Genomic DNA, 19,166 nt, shown 5'->3' on the forward strand with positions numbered 1-19,166 from the left:
ACCTTCTACTTTGTACACCTTTACCAGCACACTCCCTCCACTATGCTACCACAAGATCACATGAATATATATGCAATATATATTATTTATATAGTATATTGACCCGTATTTATTTAAAACTATATATATAAATATAATTATTTTTATTCAATATTAATTTATGTAAAAAATAAATTAATTATTAAAAAAAAGGGAGCCACTTTTGGCGACTAAAGTTTTTTTTAGTCGCCAAAAACCTTAGTTTTGGCTACTACCAATAATTTAGTCACTAAAAAAATTAATTTCCGTCTAAAAATAACCACTTTCGGTGACTAAACTGATTTTTAGTCGCCAAAACCGCCACTTTTGCCGACTAAACTCAATTTTAGTCGCCAGTTGTCCACTTTTAGCTACTAAAAATTTTTTAATAGCCAAAAACCTTTACATTTGGCTACAACATTTTTTTTTTGTCAGTAAAACACCTACAATCGGCGACCAAACCATTTTTTAGTCGCCAAAGCCTATACTTTTGGCTACTAATCTTTTTTAGTCGCCAAAAACCTTCACCTTTGGCTACTAAAATTGTTTTAGTCACTAAAACCCATGTAATCAGCGACTAATCTGATTTTTAGTCGCCAATAAGTACACATTTGGCTACTAAACTATTTTAGTCGCCAAAATTCTTCACTTTTGGCTACTAATTCAATTTTAGTCGCCAATTGTCCTACTTTCAACGACGAAATTTACATTTTTGGTCGCCAAAGCTGCTTTTTGTTGTAGTGGACGGCGATGCTATGATGATGGAAAATGGGGTGGTCGGAGTGGGAAACTGATGGGGAATGAGGGCTGTCGAAGAAAAAAGTGGAAGGGGTAAGGAAAGATGATAATTTTGGGTAGGAGAGGGTGAGTTTGCATCTTTCTTTTGAAATTTGAGTTCAAAAAGTAATATTTTTTGACTTTTTCCATTTAAAACTGACGATAGGGGCCAAATAGACATGATTTCAAAAAAATTTTGGGGTAAAATTGAAATTATTCAAAGTCTAAGGGTACAATTGATCATCGAGGTAAAGTATAAGTGTAAAAAAAAATTTCTCTTTTAGGTTAATTAATTTGTTAAAATTAGAATCATGTAATTTTTTTATTATTATTTTTTATTTTAGTGAGATCATTAATAATAACTATAAAACAAATAATATATATAATGTGGGAGAGATGGGGATGAAAGAGATAAGAATATAAAAATTGATGCATCGTTGTAGTAGTTTTGGTAATTTCTGAGTAAGAAAAGAAAAATATAAGTTTTGTGTTGTTACTTGTATTATAATATCAATTGTGCTACATAGCTCGAAACTTTCGAGCTTGAATTAGGCCCGAAATCAAAACGACGTCGTTTCGTCGTTTTGATTTTTTTTTTTCCAATTAATGGCAGAAGAAGAAAAATCAAAAGAAGAAGAAGAAGAGGAGAGTATCAGAGAGAGAGAGAGAGAGCATTCATCAACACAACAACAACAACAACACATTCATCAACACAACAACAACAACAACAACACATTCATCAACAACACAACATCATACATTTAACAACACATCATAATTTTTGTCGAATCTTAAAAAAAAAAAAAATTCAATCATAAATTCATCAACAACAACAACGAACAATCACCAAAAAAAAAAAAAAAGATTGTCGAATCTGGAAAAAAAAAAAAAATCCAACAACACAACATCATCAACAAATCATCATCTTCATCTTCTTGATCTGGATCTGGATCAACAAATCATTGTCTTCTTGATCTGGATCTGAATAGCCTACTGGATCATCATCCAGATCATCATCACACCCTTCTTCTCCGCCAGGCGATCGACATCCAGATCAACAAATCATCGTCTTCTTCTCCGCTAGGCGATCGACCCCCCTCTCTCTCTCTCTCTCCATTCCCTCTCTTCTCTTTCTCTTTCTCTTCCTCTTCTTCTCTCTGCTCTCTCTCTCTGTTTTCAGAACATAAGGAGGAAAAAAAAAAAAAAAAGAAACTACCCTTTTCAATAGTACAATACATGTAACTCGAAATATTATTTTTCCAAAACAATGCAAATGTTTCAAAACATAATGTGAGAATTTTCAAAAACCTCTTTCCAAAACATATAGTTTCAATTTTCACAATCCATTACATGCTCCATGATATGAATGATTTCAATTGTCTAATCCACATGCAATTTCTAACACACGGCAATGATATCCTCTATCAATAGCCAAAACAGTTATCTCTAATGTAATAATTAAACGATAACAATATAGATATACAATCCAATAGTTTCAAAAATTACCTTTTCAGAATATTCCCAAAGGAGTATTTAATACTCAGTGTTTTCCAAAACCTCGTCATACTTTTCCAACCAAATACATTTTCCAAAACATATCAAATTCCCAAAGTCAACATCATCTAGGGTTTTTCCGTTATTTTTTTTATTTTTTTTTTCCTTTAGAAAATCATATGTAGGTTTGTATACTAAAAATAGATTTAATAGCACAATCATAACCAACAATCCCCAATTTGGACAAACCCTCAATCCACAAAATATACTCTAAAATCAACACAAATACTACAAGATCTATATATCAAAATATACCACAAATACACCAACAAACTCACATCGAGTTAAGAAAATAGAACCTACCACTTGAAACGAAGATGAGACAAGAGAGAGAGAAAATGAAAAAATCTCAAGGACACCAAAAACCAGCTTTGCTCCAATCAAAAGAAAGCTCTCGATGTGCTATACCTTTCTGTCAAAGAGCCTAGGGTGAAGAAATCAACGGATCTAGGTGTATTTGTAGAGAAAAGGTGAGTTTTAGAGAGAGAAGCTCTCGATCTAGGGTTTTTAGAATGTTTAGAGAGAGAGAGAGAGAGAAATGAAAAAGTGACACAAAAATGTGATTCTACGATTTGCTATATGCGTAGACCACTAGAGCGCAAGAAGTGTTTCTCGAGCATCCAAACACAAAAGGTGTGACCACTCGAGCGCAGGAAGTATTCGCTCGAGTGTGGAATACAAACTCTCCGAAGTTTTGCAGGCAAAGAACCACCGCTCAAGCACAAAAAACGCTGCTCGTGCAAACATGCTCAAGCGCAAGAAATTTCGCTTGAGCAAATAATGCCAACTCCTAGTAGCTCTGCAAACTTGTAAAAGTACTGGAAGTCCACAAAGACTACTTGAGCATAGGAAGTGCTGCTTTAGCGAAGAGGCAAAATTCTAGGCAACAATGGTTTTGAAAAAAAAGCTACAAACCTGTTCCAAATGCAACCAAGCCACTCCAATAACCAAACTTAGTGTGGAATAAGGAGAAAAAAGACATGAACAACCATATAAGATAGTGAAACCTGGATCCAAAACATCAACAGATCGGGTCTAAACCAGAATCGCTATAAATTGAGGCACGTGATTCACCCACATGATCCGTGGATTCAGTTTGATCTGTTTATTTTTGTTGTGTAATATTTCTTATTTTTCCTACATTGATATCAGAGCCATTGTTGGGTGTTTTGGTGTTATTTGTGTATGAATATATGTATAGATATGATTTGTACATAAAAATTGATGTTTTTCAAACCATCTCTAACCGTCTAGAATTTCATATATGTTGTAGTCCATATTGTTTAGATCATATATGCAAAATTTTGAAAAAATCGAATGGTCGGATTTTGAGAAAAATGGAGATTTATATTTGATTATGGTAACTTTGACCGTATGTTGGTTTTGCATGCTTCATTTTTGCGCTGTAAAAATTACGTATTTGGAATCCTTCTTTCGAAACCCTCAAAATGATATATTAAGGGCCTGATTTCGACTTACGGATTAAGAGAAATCATAAACTCTAATTTGAGTTCGTTTTTGTATTTTTTGCGGTTCATTGTAGAAGATAAAAGTGTAGAAAATCTGTACTTTCACTCTCACTAGAAAGAGAGTGGATTACACTCCATATTTTAGACTTGTCAAAAGAAAAAACCAAGACCACCATTGGATTCCTCTCAAAAAATCAAGTTAGATAATGCCAAAATCAAGTCGAAACGGAGTTCGAGAGGTGGTGCGTGCTGCATTCACGCGCTTCCAAGCACTGACAAGTATGTTGACGCTCTGACGCAAGCTGATGCAAGTGCTGATGCGAGCACTGTGCTTGCGCTGACATCAGTGCTGACTCAATCTGTTGACGTCATCTGCTAATGTAAACGCTGATGTATGTGATGTGATTGTTAAGGCTCTGTTTGTTTGTTTTTAATTTAAAAATTATGTTAATTACTTCTATATTATTCATTATAGTTCTAATTGAAGCATGGCAGGTACTGTTAGACTCGTAATTTTGTTTTATACAATATATTAAAGTTTTAGAATTTTTTGAAAAACAAAATATTTTTCATCAATAAATAACTCAATATTTTTATGTTAAATTGCTCTTGAGGGAGCATGACTTTGATGTTTTGGACTTGAAATTTTTACAAGTTATGTAATCTTATTTACTGGTATAATTTTTGTATTTTTCCAGATTCTTTAATATTTATTTTTTTTATTTTATGTGGAATAATTAATTGTTTGTAATTCTAGAAAATTCCAAAAAATTGCAGAAATTATAGAATTTTTTATGGCATTATTTAAATACTGTATAAAAACATGTTAAGTTCTTTTAAATATTTAGAACTTGTAGTATGTTGTTATTTTAAATAGCATGATTTATTTATATTGGTGAATTTAAATTCCATGATTAAATTATGTTGTAGCATATTGTAGACGCGCCCGCGAGGGACCCCCGCTACAGTTCGGACTCGATTTGTGTCACGGTCCTTAATCTGAACCAAAGAGTCCAAATCTGGCAAATCGTTTTGAGAAAACAGATTTTTAGAAAAGAAGTGCCAAACATGGACTGCTTTGCCAGATACAGAGTCGCCACCTAAATATTTTTTATGGGGGAATTTAGGAAACCCTGACTCGGTGCCAAAGGCCACGTGTCCGTCATCACCAAAGTTGCCTCGGCTCTGGAGCTTGGGTACGATTGGGGAAGGTCAGCTATGAGCACCCCCTCTCGCCCGATCCGAAGATCGGCCTCTACTAACCGTGATATTCGCTTTTGAAAATGTTATGTGTTCTTATTCTGGTCATTAGCCTAGAATTACTATGTTGTGCGTACAGCAAACAAGTATAGACCAAATCGCCTAAATTGGAGCAAAACATTTCATGCTTGTTTTGAAGATGGTTTGCTACTCGCAAGTAGGCTAAAATGCAGGTTTTGCCACCTTCGAGTGGGCTTTTAGAAAAGATGGTTTTGCCACTATCTAGTGGGCTCAAAACTCACAGTTTTAATGCATTTTTCCAATTTAGGTAATTCAACCTCTATCCACAGGCATTCAAGCAGTTATATCACATAAGCAGCTAGCCTCATGGTAATCATGCTGTTATGGCAACACTCACACGCATGCGGTATGCTTAAAGCATAAATGCTTACCGAGTACTCCGAGCCAAAACAAAAAACTAGTTAGTAATCATATGCATGATCCTAGTTCATGTTAAGATGACTAATGCAACACATGCAAAATGCAACTAAGATAATGACATGTGAAATGCTACAACTAACACGTATTCAATTTGGAATTGAAATACAAATGCAGTTAGAATGATGCGCCGAGCCCAGTGCATGCAAGGCAAATGTATGAATGCACGCATGCATAGCATAAGGTATGCTAATTTAAATATGCCCTAGTCTACCATCATAAGCAGGTAAGTAAAAGGGAAGAAAGACGTGGGGTTGGAAGACATACACATACTCACGCACACTTATTACACAATTGCCCTCGCTCGGAGGGTCCGAAAGAATAATACAATCCGAATAATGAATTACCTATCCTAGCTGATTAATTATTACAGACCCTCTAATTTTAACAAATTAAATGCGGAATAGAGATGGCCGCAGCCCTGCCTCGGGATACGCGAATGATGCATGCTCGATCCATCTTGCCCGGAAACCCGTACCATGCCACTGCTGCCTCTGTTAATGCTACCCTGCTCCTCTGAAATTGCCAAAGTGTTGGGATATGTTCTCTGAACACTGTAGAACACCATCGGCTAAGGGAAATAACCACCGGCCATGGGAAATCTCCATCGGCTGCTTTTAAGTCTGTCGGCCACGTATTCTTTGCCGATCGGTACTAAACAATGCCGATCGGCCACAAATTCCTGGTGGGACCTGCAGTTGACAGCAGCAGAGGGCAAAGCAGTACATGGCATGGAATTTTGAGCAAATGTGAGCTTGATCACACTCCCAATCATACAAGAGACTCAAGGGAGCGTGACCCTCGACCCTCGGGCCATCAATCATACATTTTGATGTATGATGGCCTAAGGAGTCGAGGTTGCAATTCAATGTAAAATGCATGCAAACAAAAACACGTGAATACCAACACCCTATCATGTTGGAGTCAAGGGGATTGGCGACTGAGGGCTGAGGCGTGTTTTGTCACTTGAAGTACAAACACTCCTCAATCCCCATGCCCGGTTTGACACCCCAAACCAAGCCATGCAATGCGTATATACGAACTTGGCTCAAATGCACAACATGAGATTAAAATGCAAAACATGCCAAATGTAATGCAACCCAAACATGCAAACTAAGTTAGTGCATTCTAAATGAGCCAAGTATGGTACAATGTATATGAGATGCAACTAGATAAATGCCATGCAACATGCAAGTGTGATACAATGTAAGCACGAGGACCAAAACAATGCAACATGATCATGCAATGGTGGTGCTAAACCATGATGGGCAGACCTCAGTCCATCCCAAAACAGTGACCAAAAAGTGTCCAAAATGGTGAACAAGTACTCATGCCAAAATGCAAGCCGAAAGGGCCCAAAGCTAAGGCACAAACAAGGGGCATTCTACTACAACCATCATGACCACTCATGGCATGGACTAAGCGACCAAAAAAAGATGTTCAATGCAGCAAAATACACCCAAAAACCCGCTGATATGGCTGCCCCAAAATGTCTTAAACATACAAGCACGCATAATGCCCATTTCAAGGCACAAAACTACAACACCTTAAAGCATGGGAAGGGACACAAATGACAATATAAGACCACCTTACATGGACCGAAATATGATCTTAAATAATGCCAAATCATGAGGATAGTCTAAGTTAAACATGCTAGAAGCCAAAATACTCAAGGCCTACAAGCCAAAATGCAAAGCAACTACATCAAGCATGCCAAATTGACCAAAACAGTGGCCAACAGACCTTAAGCATGACAAATCATGACCGAAAGCTTCAACAAGCTAAGCTAAATTAGGCAAGCATGGAAGCCTAAATAGGAGATGCATTTCTATGCAAAATGGAGGGATATAAAGCAAGGGTATTATGCATGCAAAAGACAACAAACCCGACAAAAGATAGAGATATATTATGATCAAAAGACACCTAAAAACCTCTGAAATAGGGCCAAAATCAGTCAAGCATGCATGTTGCCCTTTAAGCCAAAACAAGGATAAAAGAGAGACAAAAGGGGAGAGGGGTGTCCCTCCGCTATGCAAGACCTCAAACCATCTTCTTTACCACTGAAACTCCACTGGATTTCAGTGGTGAAAAGAGCAATACAACAAAGGTCAACAAGGCTTAAAGAAAAAGCACCAAAAGAGGCCAAAAGAGGCCTAAGAGGGGGAGTTCGACCCCCAATTCCAAAATGACCTAATGAGATGTCTTAAGCATGAAAATACAAAGCTTTTTTCAGTTATACACAAAGCCTAAAACAGAAAGCAAGATAGGTCAAAAGCCCATGCAAGATTGGGAAAACTAAAGTAAAGTGATTACCCTTGAAGAACCCTTGAAGAACAGTTGGTCCAGCCACTCTCTACTAACCAAAATCAGTCCAAAACTTCAACAAACAACCCTCAAAGTCCCTCAAAGTCGAAGTAAGGTGTGGTAGTGTGTGTGTTAGTGCAAAACTAAGGTAAAAATGCACTTTTGGGCCACAAAACACACACAAGGGAGGAGAGAGAGGGAAATATAGAGAGAGAGAGTGTGTATGTATATGTGTAAGCTTTGGTTTCTCTTTCCAAAATCACCAACCTAGAAGAAGGAGGAGAGCTCTCCTCTTATAGAAGTTCCCCCTTACAAAGCTTACCAAACAAGCTTGCTTAGAGGGAAATCCCTCCATACACGTGTATGGAGGGGAACAGAGTGGGTGCCAGCTATCACAGTTGGCACAAAATATCTACTAAAAGTAGATGAACAGTGATCGGCCATTCAAAATTACCATTTTGGCAAAATAAACGGCCGACCGGCAACAAAGAGTGCCGACCGGCAATATACATTGCCGATTGCACAAGATCACTGGCCGGTGGCCTCAAGCCATGGCCGGTGATGTGTGGGGATGCCTCACAAGGCATTCCCTGCCCCTCCAAGGAAAAACACAAGTGTTTGGTGCAAAACCAGACACAACACGGTCGAGTCGAGAAATCCTGAGGCAAGGAGCGCAACCGAGACCTCCGGGAACTCAAAACGAACACAAACAAAGGTAATCACCAAGTGTTCCAATGGTGACGTCCAAGTCTTGAGGACGGTCAAAAAGGGGGTGTCTACAGTTGCCCCTCTTTGACAGAACTCGAAAGTCATAACAATGACGGGAGTTAATGTCAAAGCCCAGAGACGACCCATTTTTGACAAGGCCGAAGACTCAGACAAACATACAAGACAAAAAAGATATGCGCCCGAAGGCAGGGGCAAAATGCAAGACAATACACAGAGCCGGACATAACTTATGATCATGCAAAGAAAGCTGTAATGAAGCATACATGCGACCATTTTAAGCTAGCATACACCAAACTGCACTATAATGCAGAAAGGATGTAAGAGAATTATGCAATTCTCGATACGTCTCACTCGGAGGATACAATACCTGTGCGGTTCATCTGGTTGCAACAGCCTCAAATGAACTGTACATACAATATCGTGCCTGCAAAGAAAACAACTTAACAGGTACGATGGTATTAACAACATGCATATTAATGTACTTAGAAATGCGTGACAACGCAAAGCAAGTGGGAAGCATAACAATGCTGTGAAGGCACAGACACGTAAGTGGAGCACGCGGTCTACGCAGGCAACGAAATTGATCATAAGCATGCGGCCTACACAAGCAATGAAATTGAACATAAGAATGCGGTCTACGCAAGCAACATAATTAATTATAAACATGCGGTCTACGCAAGCAAAACATGCGGTCTACGCAAGTAACGAATTTGAAAAGAGGAAATGCGGTCCACTCAAGCAGAACATGCGGTCTACGCAAGTAATGAAATTGATTCCAAACATGCGGTCTACGCAAGCAAAACATGCGGTCTACGCAAATAAAACATGCAGTCTATGCAAGGAAAGTATGCGGTCTACGCAAATAAAACATGCGGTCTACGCAAGCAAAACATGCGGTCTACGCGAGTAATGAAATTGATTGCAAACATGCGGTCTACGCAAGCAAAACATGCGGTCTACGCGAGTAATGAAATTGATTGCAAACATGCGGTCTACGCAAGCAAAACATGCGGTCTACACAAGTAATGAAATTGATTGCAAACATGCGGTCTACGCAAGCAAAACATACGGTCTATGCAAGTAATGAAATTGATTGCAAACATGCGGTCTACGCAAGCAAAACATGCGGTCTACACAAGTAATGAAATTGATTGCAAACATGCAGTCTACGCAAGCAAAATATGCGGTTTATGCAAGCAAAACGCGCGGTCTACGCAAGCAAAACGTGCGGTCTACGCAAGTAATGAAATTGATGATAAACATGCGGTCTACGCAAGTAGCGTAATTAATTATAAACATACGGTCTACGCAAGCAATGTGTATGAGAAGAGTTGAATGCACACATGTAAGTAAAAACATGTTATTCACGATGCTGGAATGTAAAGTGCTGTAACACAGCATAATTGAAACGATTTGTGGAATTCATAAGACATGAAAAGGATATGGGAAGGGACGTTCTTCGTACGTATCGAGCATCGCTCGTAGAAGTTGTGGCCTGAGGTCAACTCGAAGGTTCACGTTTCAAAAGTGTGCTTTCCCATATTGTCTCGAGTGATGAAGGTGCCAAACCATGTAGTTAACCCGAACAAAGGTGCGGAAGGTGCGTTGACCGCAAGGGGAGTTTTACTGGTATCAATTCCGACACCTTGCTACCCTGCCATTCTATGTTTTACTTTCCTTTTTACTGGTAGTTTAAGCACATTGCACTGCCTCGGGCAGGTTTTATTCTTTCTCAAAATTACATATTTTGCAAAACACGTGATGGAAATGAAACGACCATTTTGTTCAAAAGATGTTGCATTTGTAAATTTTCTATGCATCGCATCGCAATGCATCGCACCACAATGTGAACGAAATTGAACCTGTTTTGAGCATTGAGTACTTGCATCGTAATAATCAGGTAGTAAACTGATTTACAACTCGATAAGCAAAACAAAAGCATGATATAACCAATCAAGTGTGAGTACAACTCGATAAACAAATCGAAGATTTGAAGAGAGTGAAATACAACTCGATAAGCAAATGTACAATAACTCGATAAGCAGACAGGTGTGACTCCGCAAGAATCGATCACCGAGGGGAGATTGGAAGTGGTGGAGTTCCCCAACCCCTAGCATAAACAGCTCAGGGAACAAGGAGGAAGACCATCGGCCAGGGGTAGAGGCCATCGGCCACAAGAAATGGCCATCGGACAGAAATTTGTTCGGTCAGCAAAAGGTGACGGCCGGTCGGCACAATATTTGGCCGGCCGGCCATGAATGAGGGAATCACCAGAATGTTGACACCTGTCCTCCACCCAACCTTATCTCCTACAAAAGACCCCAGCTTCGTAGTTTTTCTCAATTCGACACTGATTTTCTCTAATGGAAGAGTTTCTTTCTCAAAATCTTACTACTTGGATTGCTAGCTTGGACGGCTCAGAAAAGTTGAATTTCCGGGGTTTCGGTATAAATGCACTATTCACTCTGGGTCGTACCCCGTTGCACCTTCCGTTTCTCCATGCCGCGGCGAGGTTTTGGAATCCGGTGACGCATGTCTTTAGCTTTGCTGGGCAAGAGATATGTCCTACCTTTGAAGATTTCCGAGCCTTAATGGAGTCCGAGCGCAACGAGGAGCTCCTGCCCCAACTTAATTTTGGTCATGCCCAACTACAACAAAAGTAATCTATGGTGACGAAAAGTAGTGAAGAAAATAAATTTCGTCGCTAAATAAGAATAATCCGTGACGAATTATTAAATTTTGTCACATATAATAAAAAATAAAAATAATAGGTGACGAAATTTGTTTTCGTCAACAAATACTTCTTTTTAGGTGATGAAAAATTAAGTTTTGTCACCGAAGGTTTTCCCGCTAATTTTTTTTTGGTTGGTGCCAAAGTTTGAGACTTTTGGTGAGAATTTTTTTTTGTCACCAATTATAAAATTATTAATGAGGAATATATTTTCGTCACTAATAATTTTGTATATATATTATTTGAGAAACTTGATTTTAAATATTTTAAGACCATTTGGTGAGAAATATATTTTTGTCACTAATAATTTTTAATATTTTGAGACTTTTTAGTGAAGAAATTATTTTGTCACCAATTTTGGAGGAAAATTTTTGACATATTTGGTGATAATAGAAAAAAAAGACAACTAACTTTTTTCTCCTTTTTATTTTTGTTTATCAATTTCTCTCTCTCTCTTTCTCTCTCTCTCAAAACAAAACACAAGTTAATTAACTCTCTAAATCTATGGTGACGAAAAGTAACGAAGAAAATATTTTGTCACTAAATAAGAATAATCTGTGACGAATTATAAAATTTGTCACATATAATAAAAAGTAAAAATAATAGGTGACGAAATTTATTTTCGTCAATAAATACTTATTTTTAAGTGAGGAAAAATTAAATTTCATCACCAAAGATTTTTCCTCTAATTTTTTTTGGGTGGTGCCAAAATTTTGAGACTTTTAGTGAGAAATTTTTTTATCACCAATTATAAAATTATTAGTGAGGAATATATTTTTGTCACCAATAATTTTAAATATTTTTAAAAAAAATTAATTTTAAATATTTTAAAACTATTTAATGAGAAATATATTTTTATCGTCAATAATTTTAATAGTTTAAAATTTTTAATGACAAAATTATTTTATCACCAACCAATCTTAAAGGGGAACATTGAGATTTGGCGGTAATGAAAAAAAGGAACCCTACTAATTCTCCCCCACCCATTTTTCCTTTTTTTTGGTGCTCCAATTTTCTTCTCATCCCTCTCTTGCAAAACACATAGGTATGTCCTCTCTCTCTCTCTCTCTCTCGTTTGTAGTTGTTTAATGGTGGGGTAAGGGTTTTCAGTAACATGGTGCCGCTGTGATGGGGATGGAATGGTGTAATGGAGGTGCGGTGTGAGAGGAGGAGGGCTAGCGCACTACTAGAAAAAGGGGTATATTACACGAAACTTTTTGCGACGGCATATGTTGCCATCGCAAAAAGCTGACTTTTGCGACGGCAAATATTCCGTCACCAATGGTCACTTATTACGAAGGTAATTTCTGTCTCAAAAAAAAGGGAGCATATGTTCAATGGTTTTTACGACAACAAGACTATGACCGTCGCGAAAGGCTCATTTTTTGCGACAGTTATTCCCTCCCAACGTAAATATATATTTTTAATTTTTGTTTTTGTGACGGGAATCATTGTGCCATCGCTAATAGCCACAAAAGGCCCAAAATTCCCAAATCTATTAAACACTTGGCGCCTCTGATATTTTCGTTTTCCCCTCCGCCCCCCCTTCTCTCCCTCTCTTCCTCTCTTTGTCTCTTGCTTTCCATCTTCCATCTTTGAGTTCTCTCTCTCTTCTGTCTCTCTCTCTCCATCTTCCATCTTCGAGTTCTCTCTCTCTTCTGTCTCTCTCTCTCCATCTCCATCTTCCATCTACGAGTTCACTCCCGCTGGCATAAATTTGTTGATCCACCTTCACCAAGCCGACATCGCCCCCCACTCTCTGGATCTCGCCATCGATCTTGGTCAGTACATGGATATCACCTCTCTCAGAGCTTTAGGAGTCTTCAATGTTCAATCGGTACCTCTCTTTTACTTCTTTCGAAAACCCTAGATTTTGCAGTTTGCACTCATCTGTTTTCATCTCTCTTTTATTTCCTGCGAAAACCCTAGAGATTGAAGGTAATGACTCTCTTTTTCTGTCGGTTTTAATTTAAGAATTTTGCATTTGATATTTGTATTATGAATTTGAAATTTATAAAAACCTAGAGGTTGAAGGTAAAGTTTGTCTCTTTACATTCGAAATTTGTATTACAGATTGAAATCCCATAGAATTATAAACTTGTGTTGTTAATTTCAAAGTTCTTTCTCACTTGCGCGCCCACACAAATTAATGATCCTAATTGACTTTGTAGCCTATTTAATCTAGGATTGGGTGAATTTGGTTCTATCCCTCATTCTTTCAATTTGTTTGAACTTGGTTTGATGTATCAGGACATAATTTTTTATGGGAATATTATAAATTACCAGTTCTTAATACAAGTTTTACTTCTTTCTACATGATTAAATCTTATGACTTTGAATCTTCATGTGACTGATAACTTTGTTATTTTTTCTTGTTCTCTCTCATTTTGATTTTGTTATGTTTCATGGGTGAATTTGACTGGGAAGGAATAATTGCTGGTGGGGCAGCCAATGATTCCATTCGTTTATTTGTTGAGAACAAGGACAATTCGGTATTCAATATCTTTCCTCCTTCTCATTTGTATTTTTTCCTAGTTCATAAATCTTCAGCACAATGCACAACTAGTAATAGAACTGTGTCTGTATTTATTTTTCATTTGATGGTTGAACCAGAGATAAGTCCTTATTTATTTTTGGGCATTTGCCTAAATTTGTTTAAAAACTGATTAGGTTTTGATAATAATCAGTGGGAACAACACAAAGGGAAAAAGAAAAAACTGAGGCTCTAGTGTTGTTCATTTGCTTGAATTTGTTTAAAAACTGATTACGTTTTGATAATAATCATTGGAAACAACACAATGGAAAAAAAAGCTTAGGCTCTAGTGTTGGGTATTTGCTTGAATTTGTTTAATGCAACCATGATTCATCTAAAACTAGTTAGGTTTTGATAATAATTAATGGGAACAATACAAAGGGAGCTATTTGCTGTCATTGTTCTCTTGTGAGTGGAACATGTCACAAGACTTCCACTATCTACTTCATTAACCTCAATAACCAAGAGAATGACTCATGTTCTCTAATCCATCTCCCTAAGTTTTTAACTCCAAAAACAACAGATTAATACAAGGAAGATATAAAAATCACCTAAACCATTGACATATTGTTGTCTATAAGTTCATTCAAGACCCGCACTTCTTTGTAATTGGAGGTAATGAAGAAAATGAACTAATATTGGCCACGGCTCTTCAAGGTTTTGTTGATACAGTTTCCCTTCTCAGGTTTTGTTGACTATAACTTCAACCACAGTTCCTTAATTTTAATTTTGATAGTGTTCCAATTTAATGCTTCTCGCTATCTAATCTAATATGTTTATTTTATAGGAATAATGTTGAAAAAATGGAAGCACTAGAGAACTTAGACCTCATTCTTTTATGCCTTGACGAGATTGTTGACGGAGGGTAAGCAATCTACTTCTTGTATTGATATTCTTTAGATATATTGAGCCTTTGGTTTTTATGTTAGGTACTCAAAGGCTGATTGTTGACAGAGGCTATTCTTTAGATATATTGAGCCTTTGGTAGACATTTAAAAACTGCATGGATATATATTTGGGAAATTGTAGGAGTAGCACCTATAGAAGATAAGTACAGAAAGAATAGGTTAAGGTAGTTTGGTCAAGTACAACAATGACGTATAGATGCAATGGTAAGGAAGAGTCATATGATCGCCATAAATAGAGATGTTAGAGGGAGGGGAAGACCTAATTTAATATGGTTTGCAGTAGTGGAAAAAGATATGAATTTATTTAATTTAATCGAGCATATAGCTCTTGATAGATCAGAATGACAAAAAAGCATTCATGTAGCCGACCCCACTTGATTGGGTTTGGGACACAATACTTAGTTTGGTTTGGTCCTTACCTACTTCTTTGTCATTTATATATATGTGTGTGTGTGTGTGTGTGTGTGTGTGTGTGATATGTTTGTTGAAGTGTACATCTATGTTTTTTATTGATGCATCTTACAAATGGAACTTGGTTGCATATACAGAATCTTCTATGTCTTGTTTGCTATTAGAATTTTAATTTCCCTCCGTACAAATTTGAGCTCTTAAGCTTTGATAATCTTTTGAATTTCACATGTAGGGCACTCTAGTGAATATCATTGTAGGTTCCCATGTTTGGGTTGAAGATCCAGATGAAGCTTGGATTGATGGACAAGTCTCAAATATTAACGGATAGGAAGTTGAGTTCCAGACTCATAATGAGAAGACGGTAAAAATATTACATCAACTGGACATTAGTTATTGTATCAATGTGATGCATTTTTGGAAACTGAAGTTCATAGTTCTGCTTGCATAACCTAGTTCCAAATTTTTTTTTGCTGATCAAATTTTAGCCTTTAATTTTATCACAATTTTTTTTTTTAAATTTGGGAATTTCTGTTTTGATTGGAAATTTGATGTAGGAGGACTTTATTTGCAACCTGGTTGCTGCAGTAGGTGCCTGAATACCTTTTGTGGATCTCTAGCAACGAACAGAAAACTCTGGTAAAAGGAAAAGAGAACAAAACGAAACAAATGGATTTCTAGGGTTTGAGAGCTCCTAAAATGACTTAGCATGCTAATTATGGGAAAACTAACCAGAATGGGCACCTAAAAGTGTTATGGAAGGGTTAAAGAAATTTGTTTCCCCTTAAACTTTCTAACCCCAGCCCTTGATACTATTCAAGAAACTATGTGAAAATCACATGACTATATTAAAAAAGACTTGGACCTTAATAAGTCTATGAAACTAATCAAAGACATGAAAATTTAGAGCTACATATATCAATAAAGCTGAATTGAGAAAACAAGTCTAAACTAACTGGTGATCCTGCAGCTTTGCTTGAATTCAATGCTCCTCCATAACATATGTAATCAAATCATGTCTATTGCTTTATTTTTGTTACCGGTGGAAAATGTTTCTTCAGATTAGAAGGTGTAATTCAGGTGCGAAGAGGATTTTTATGTCCTAATCTGATATTATCATTAGTTTATATCATTAGTTATTTAATGTTCATGTTGGTGAGAGAAAGCAATGAATTAATGCAGCTATGGGCGGCTGTCATAATATTATGTCCTAATCTGACATTATCACAGACTTATTCTGGAATTATTCTTATTGCCGTTAATCCATTTGAAAGACTTCCTCATATGTATGATGATCACATGATGGAACCATACAAGGGAGCACCATTTGGACGACTGAGTCCTCATGTTTTTGCAATTGCTGATGTTGCTTTTAGGTGACCTTGTACTTTGTTTAAATTTTGTAGAGTTTGTTCTTAAAGGACGTTTTAAATGGTCTACTAAATTGCTTGAAATGAACCAGGGAAATGATCTATGAGGGCAAAAGCAACTCCATTCTGGTCAGTGGTGAAAGTGGGGCAGGTAAGACAGAAACTACCAAGATGCTTATGCGCTACCTTGCCTATTTGGGTGGCCATAAAGGCACTGAAGGAAGGACAGTTGAGCAACAAGTTCTAGAAGTAAGATGCATGATCTAACTCTAGTTTCATGCTTATTATTGTTTAACTCGACAATTGGGCTAGTGCTGGTAAGGATCATGTAAAGTCCTTGAGGCTACCGTTTGAAGTGCGAATTCTGCAACAGGGGCTATATATCCAAGACAGATACATAGAATTGATGCCATGTTATGGTCATCTTCAAAATAGGTGTGATGGTACTCTGAATGTGGACACCAAATGCAACACAATATATTATCAATGTCCTTCCTATTGACATCATGCTTCAGTTGGAGGTGCACTTGTGATTATCATGTCTTACAGACATTTCTTACTTCAAAATTAACGTTAAATTAATAGAAGTTAGAGTGGTATTATTCATTTTGTTTTTGTCCACATTTCAATTAGCAGTTTTGATAGATCGACTTACATTAGTAAAAGGAGAAAACATATGTACAAGGAGCTATATTGCCATAATGCCATCCGTACCCCACTTTTCTGTATTGGTCAGCTTTGAGGAATCTGGATAATTGCTTGTTTATTTCTTTTGTTTTTGTTCGTATGTTGATAATTTGATTTATGATAACTAATTGTAGTCGGAATAAACACTGGAGAGATCATGGTGTGGGACCTCAATAGTAGGGAGAGGCTTGTTGTTAGGAATTTCAAGGTTTGGGAACTCCAAGCATGCTCAATGCCTCTGCAGGTTAGGCTGCTTTAGTACTAAATAACTTTGAGTGAAAAAAGTATGCATTTGATGCTTCCTAGAGTCATTGATACATTTTGTGATTGTGTATCAGGCATCTCTGGCCAATGATTATACTGCATCTATCAACCGTGTGATTTGGAGTCCTGACGGTACCTTATTTGGTATGTTGGCCTAACATGATTGCTCCATTCTACTTAAAAATATTTTTCGTCATATTTTGAGGATTTTTCTTCCTCTGAAATTGCTCTTCCGGTGCTAGAACTAGAGTAGGCTATGCTTCGCATGATCTCAACTATTGGGCAAAGAATATCTCCTACAAAAGAAAATTCTCATACATTGAACTGTCCATTATTATTATTTTTTTTTTGTTGACCCTAGACAATGTACTTCAATGAAGGATATTGAGAATGAAGTGGGGATTTTGTTAGTTCTAATATCACATTCTTACTTTAGGTGTTGCATACTCCAAGAAGATTGTGCACATATATTCCTACCATGGTGGCAATGATGTACGAAACCATCTAGAGGTTTGTGCCACAATCAATCACCTGGGAGTCCATTGATTTTCTTTTTCTTTGATTTTTTTTTTCCTGTCTATTTCCATTGTTCAGAGCTCGCTTTAAATCTCTGCACAATATCGTTTTTTGTAAATACCTTTTTTTGGTTATCCAAATTGATGCTCGTTCTGGTAGTGTTAACGATCTTGCATTCTCTTACCCAAACAAACTTTCTATTGTCACATGCGGGGAGGATCGGCTCATTAAGGTTTGGTTTCTATGTCATTGCTTTACAAGTAATGCAGAGGATTGGACATTAGTTGTAAAGGTTTAATTTTCTACAGGTGTGGGATGCAGTTACAGAGAATAAGCAGTATACTTTTGAGGGTCATGAAGCGCCCGTCTGTTCTGTATGTCCACATCGCAAGGAAAACATTCAGGTATTCTTTGTTCACTATATAATATATAAAAGAAAGCATTGAAATTAATGCTAAGCAGTGTGTAATATATGAAGAAATATGCGATGTAGGTGCCATATCATGCCATATATTCTGCCATTAGTGATAGTGATATATGGTATTCTTGCAATCTTTTGGCATCTTATGTTTTCCGTGTTGCTTTATCATTAAGGATCATCTCAACTCTTTGAAGTTCTAATTTGTTAGATGCATTTCTACTAAATTGGTTTATAAAATAAAATTATTTATATATTAATGTTTTCTTTGTCTATTTTCTTTGCAGATTGGTTTTTGATGACGTTTGGAAGTATACTTGCAAATGAAGATCAACTGTTAAATTTTGTTTCCTGAACTGATACTTAGTTGTAGTTGCAAATCAAGATTGAGTGTTGATTTTTTTTTTTATGGATTCCACATTAGTTCATTTTGGGATTTGTTTTGGTGGTTTTTTTGTTATACTTAATGGTTTATATTATTAAAATTGTTTGATGGATATATTTTGATTTATAATATAAATTGTTTATTGAATTTTTTTTTTGTAGAGTGATGTATAATAGCTAGTGATTTCTTAGTACAATTAAAAGGTTATTGGGATATGAGCAGGGATATTTGTGAAATAATAATTGAAATTGAAATATAAAATATGAAACAAGTTTAGTGACGAATTTGTTTCGTTATTTGTACTTGTTGTTATGACAAAGTGATTATTTGTCATTAATAAACATTTTTTGTGACAAAATTTATTGTAGCGCATATATGGAAGTTTTCATTGATTTTG

The 19,166-nt window shown here is 36.7% G+C and overlaps 1 protein-coding gene across 1 annotated transcript; it reads left to right on the forward strand.

Moving 5' to 3' along the window:
* Positions 1–17,316: 17,316 nt before the first annotated feature.
* Positions 17,317–18,051, forward strand: LOC145788772 (protein TPR3-like). Its single transcript, XM_082893444.1, has 3 exons — positions 17,317–17,430; positions 17,525–17,594; positions 17,887–18,051. Exons 1-3 carry the CDS (start codon positions 17,344–17,346, stop codon positions 17,994–17,996), a joined length of 267 nt encoding a protein of 88 aa, XP_082749570.1. The 5' UTR covers positions 17,317–17,343; the 3' UTR covers positions 17,997–18,051.
* The last annotated feature ends 1,115 nt before the right edge of the window (positions 18,052–19,166 follow it).

Source organism: Camellia sinensis, chromosome 10 (assembly GCF_055761805.1).
Source record: "Camellia sinensis isolate YWXY chromosome 10, ASM5576180v1, whole genome shotgun sequence".
NCBI classification, from domain to species: domain Eukaryota; kingdom Viridiplantae; phylum Streptophyta; class Magnoliopsida; order Ericales; family Theaceae; genus Camellia; species Camellia sinensis.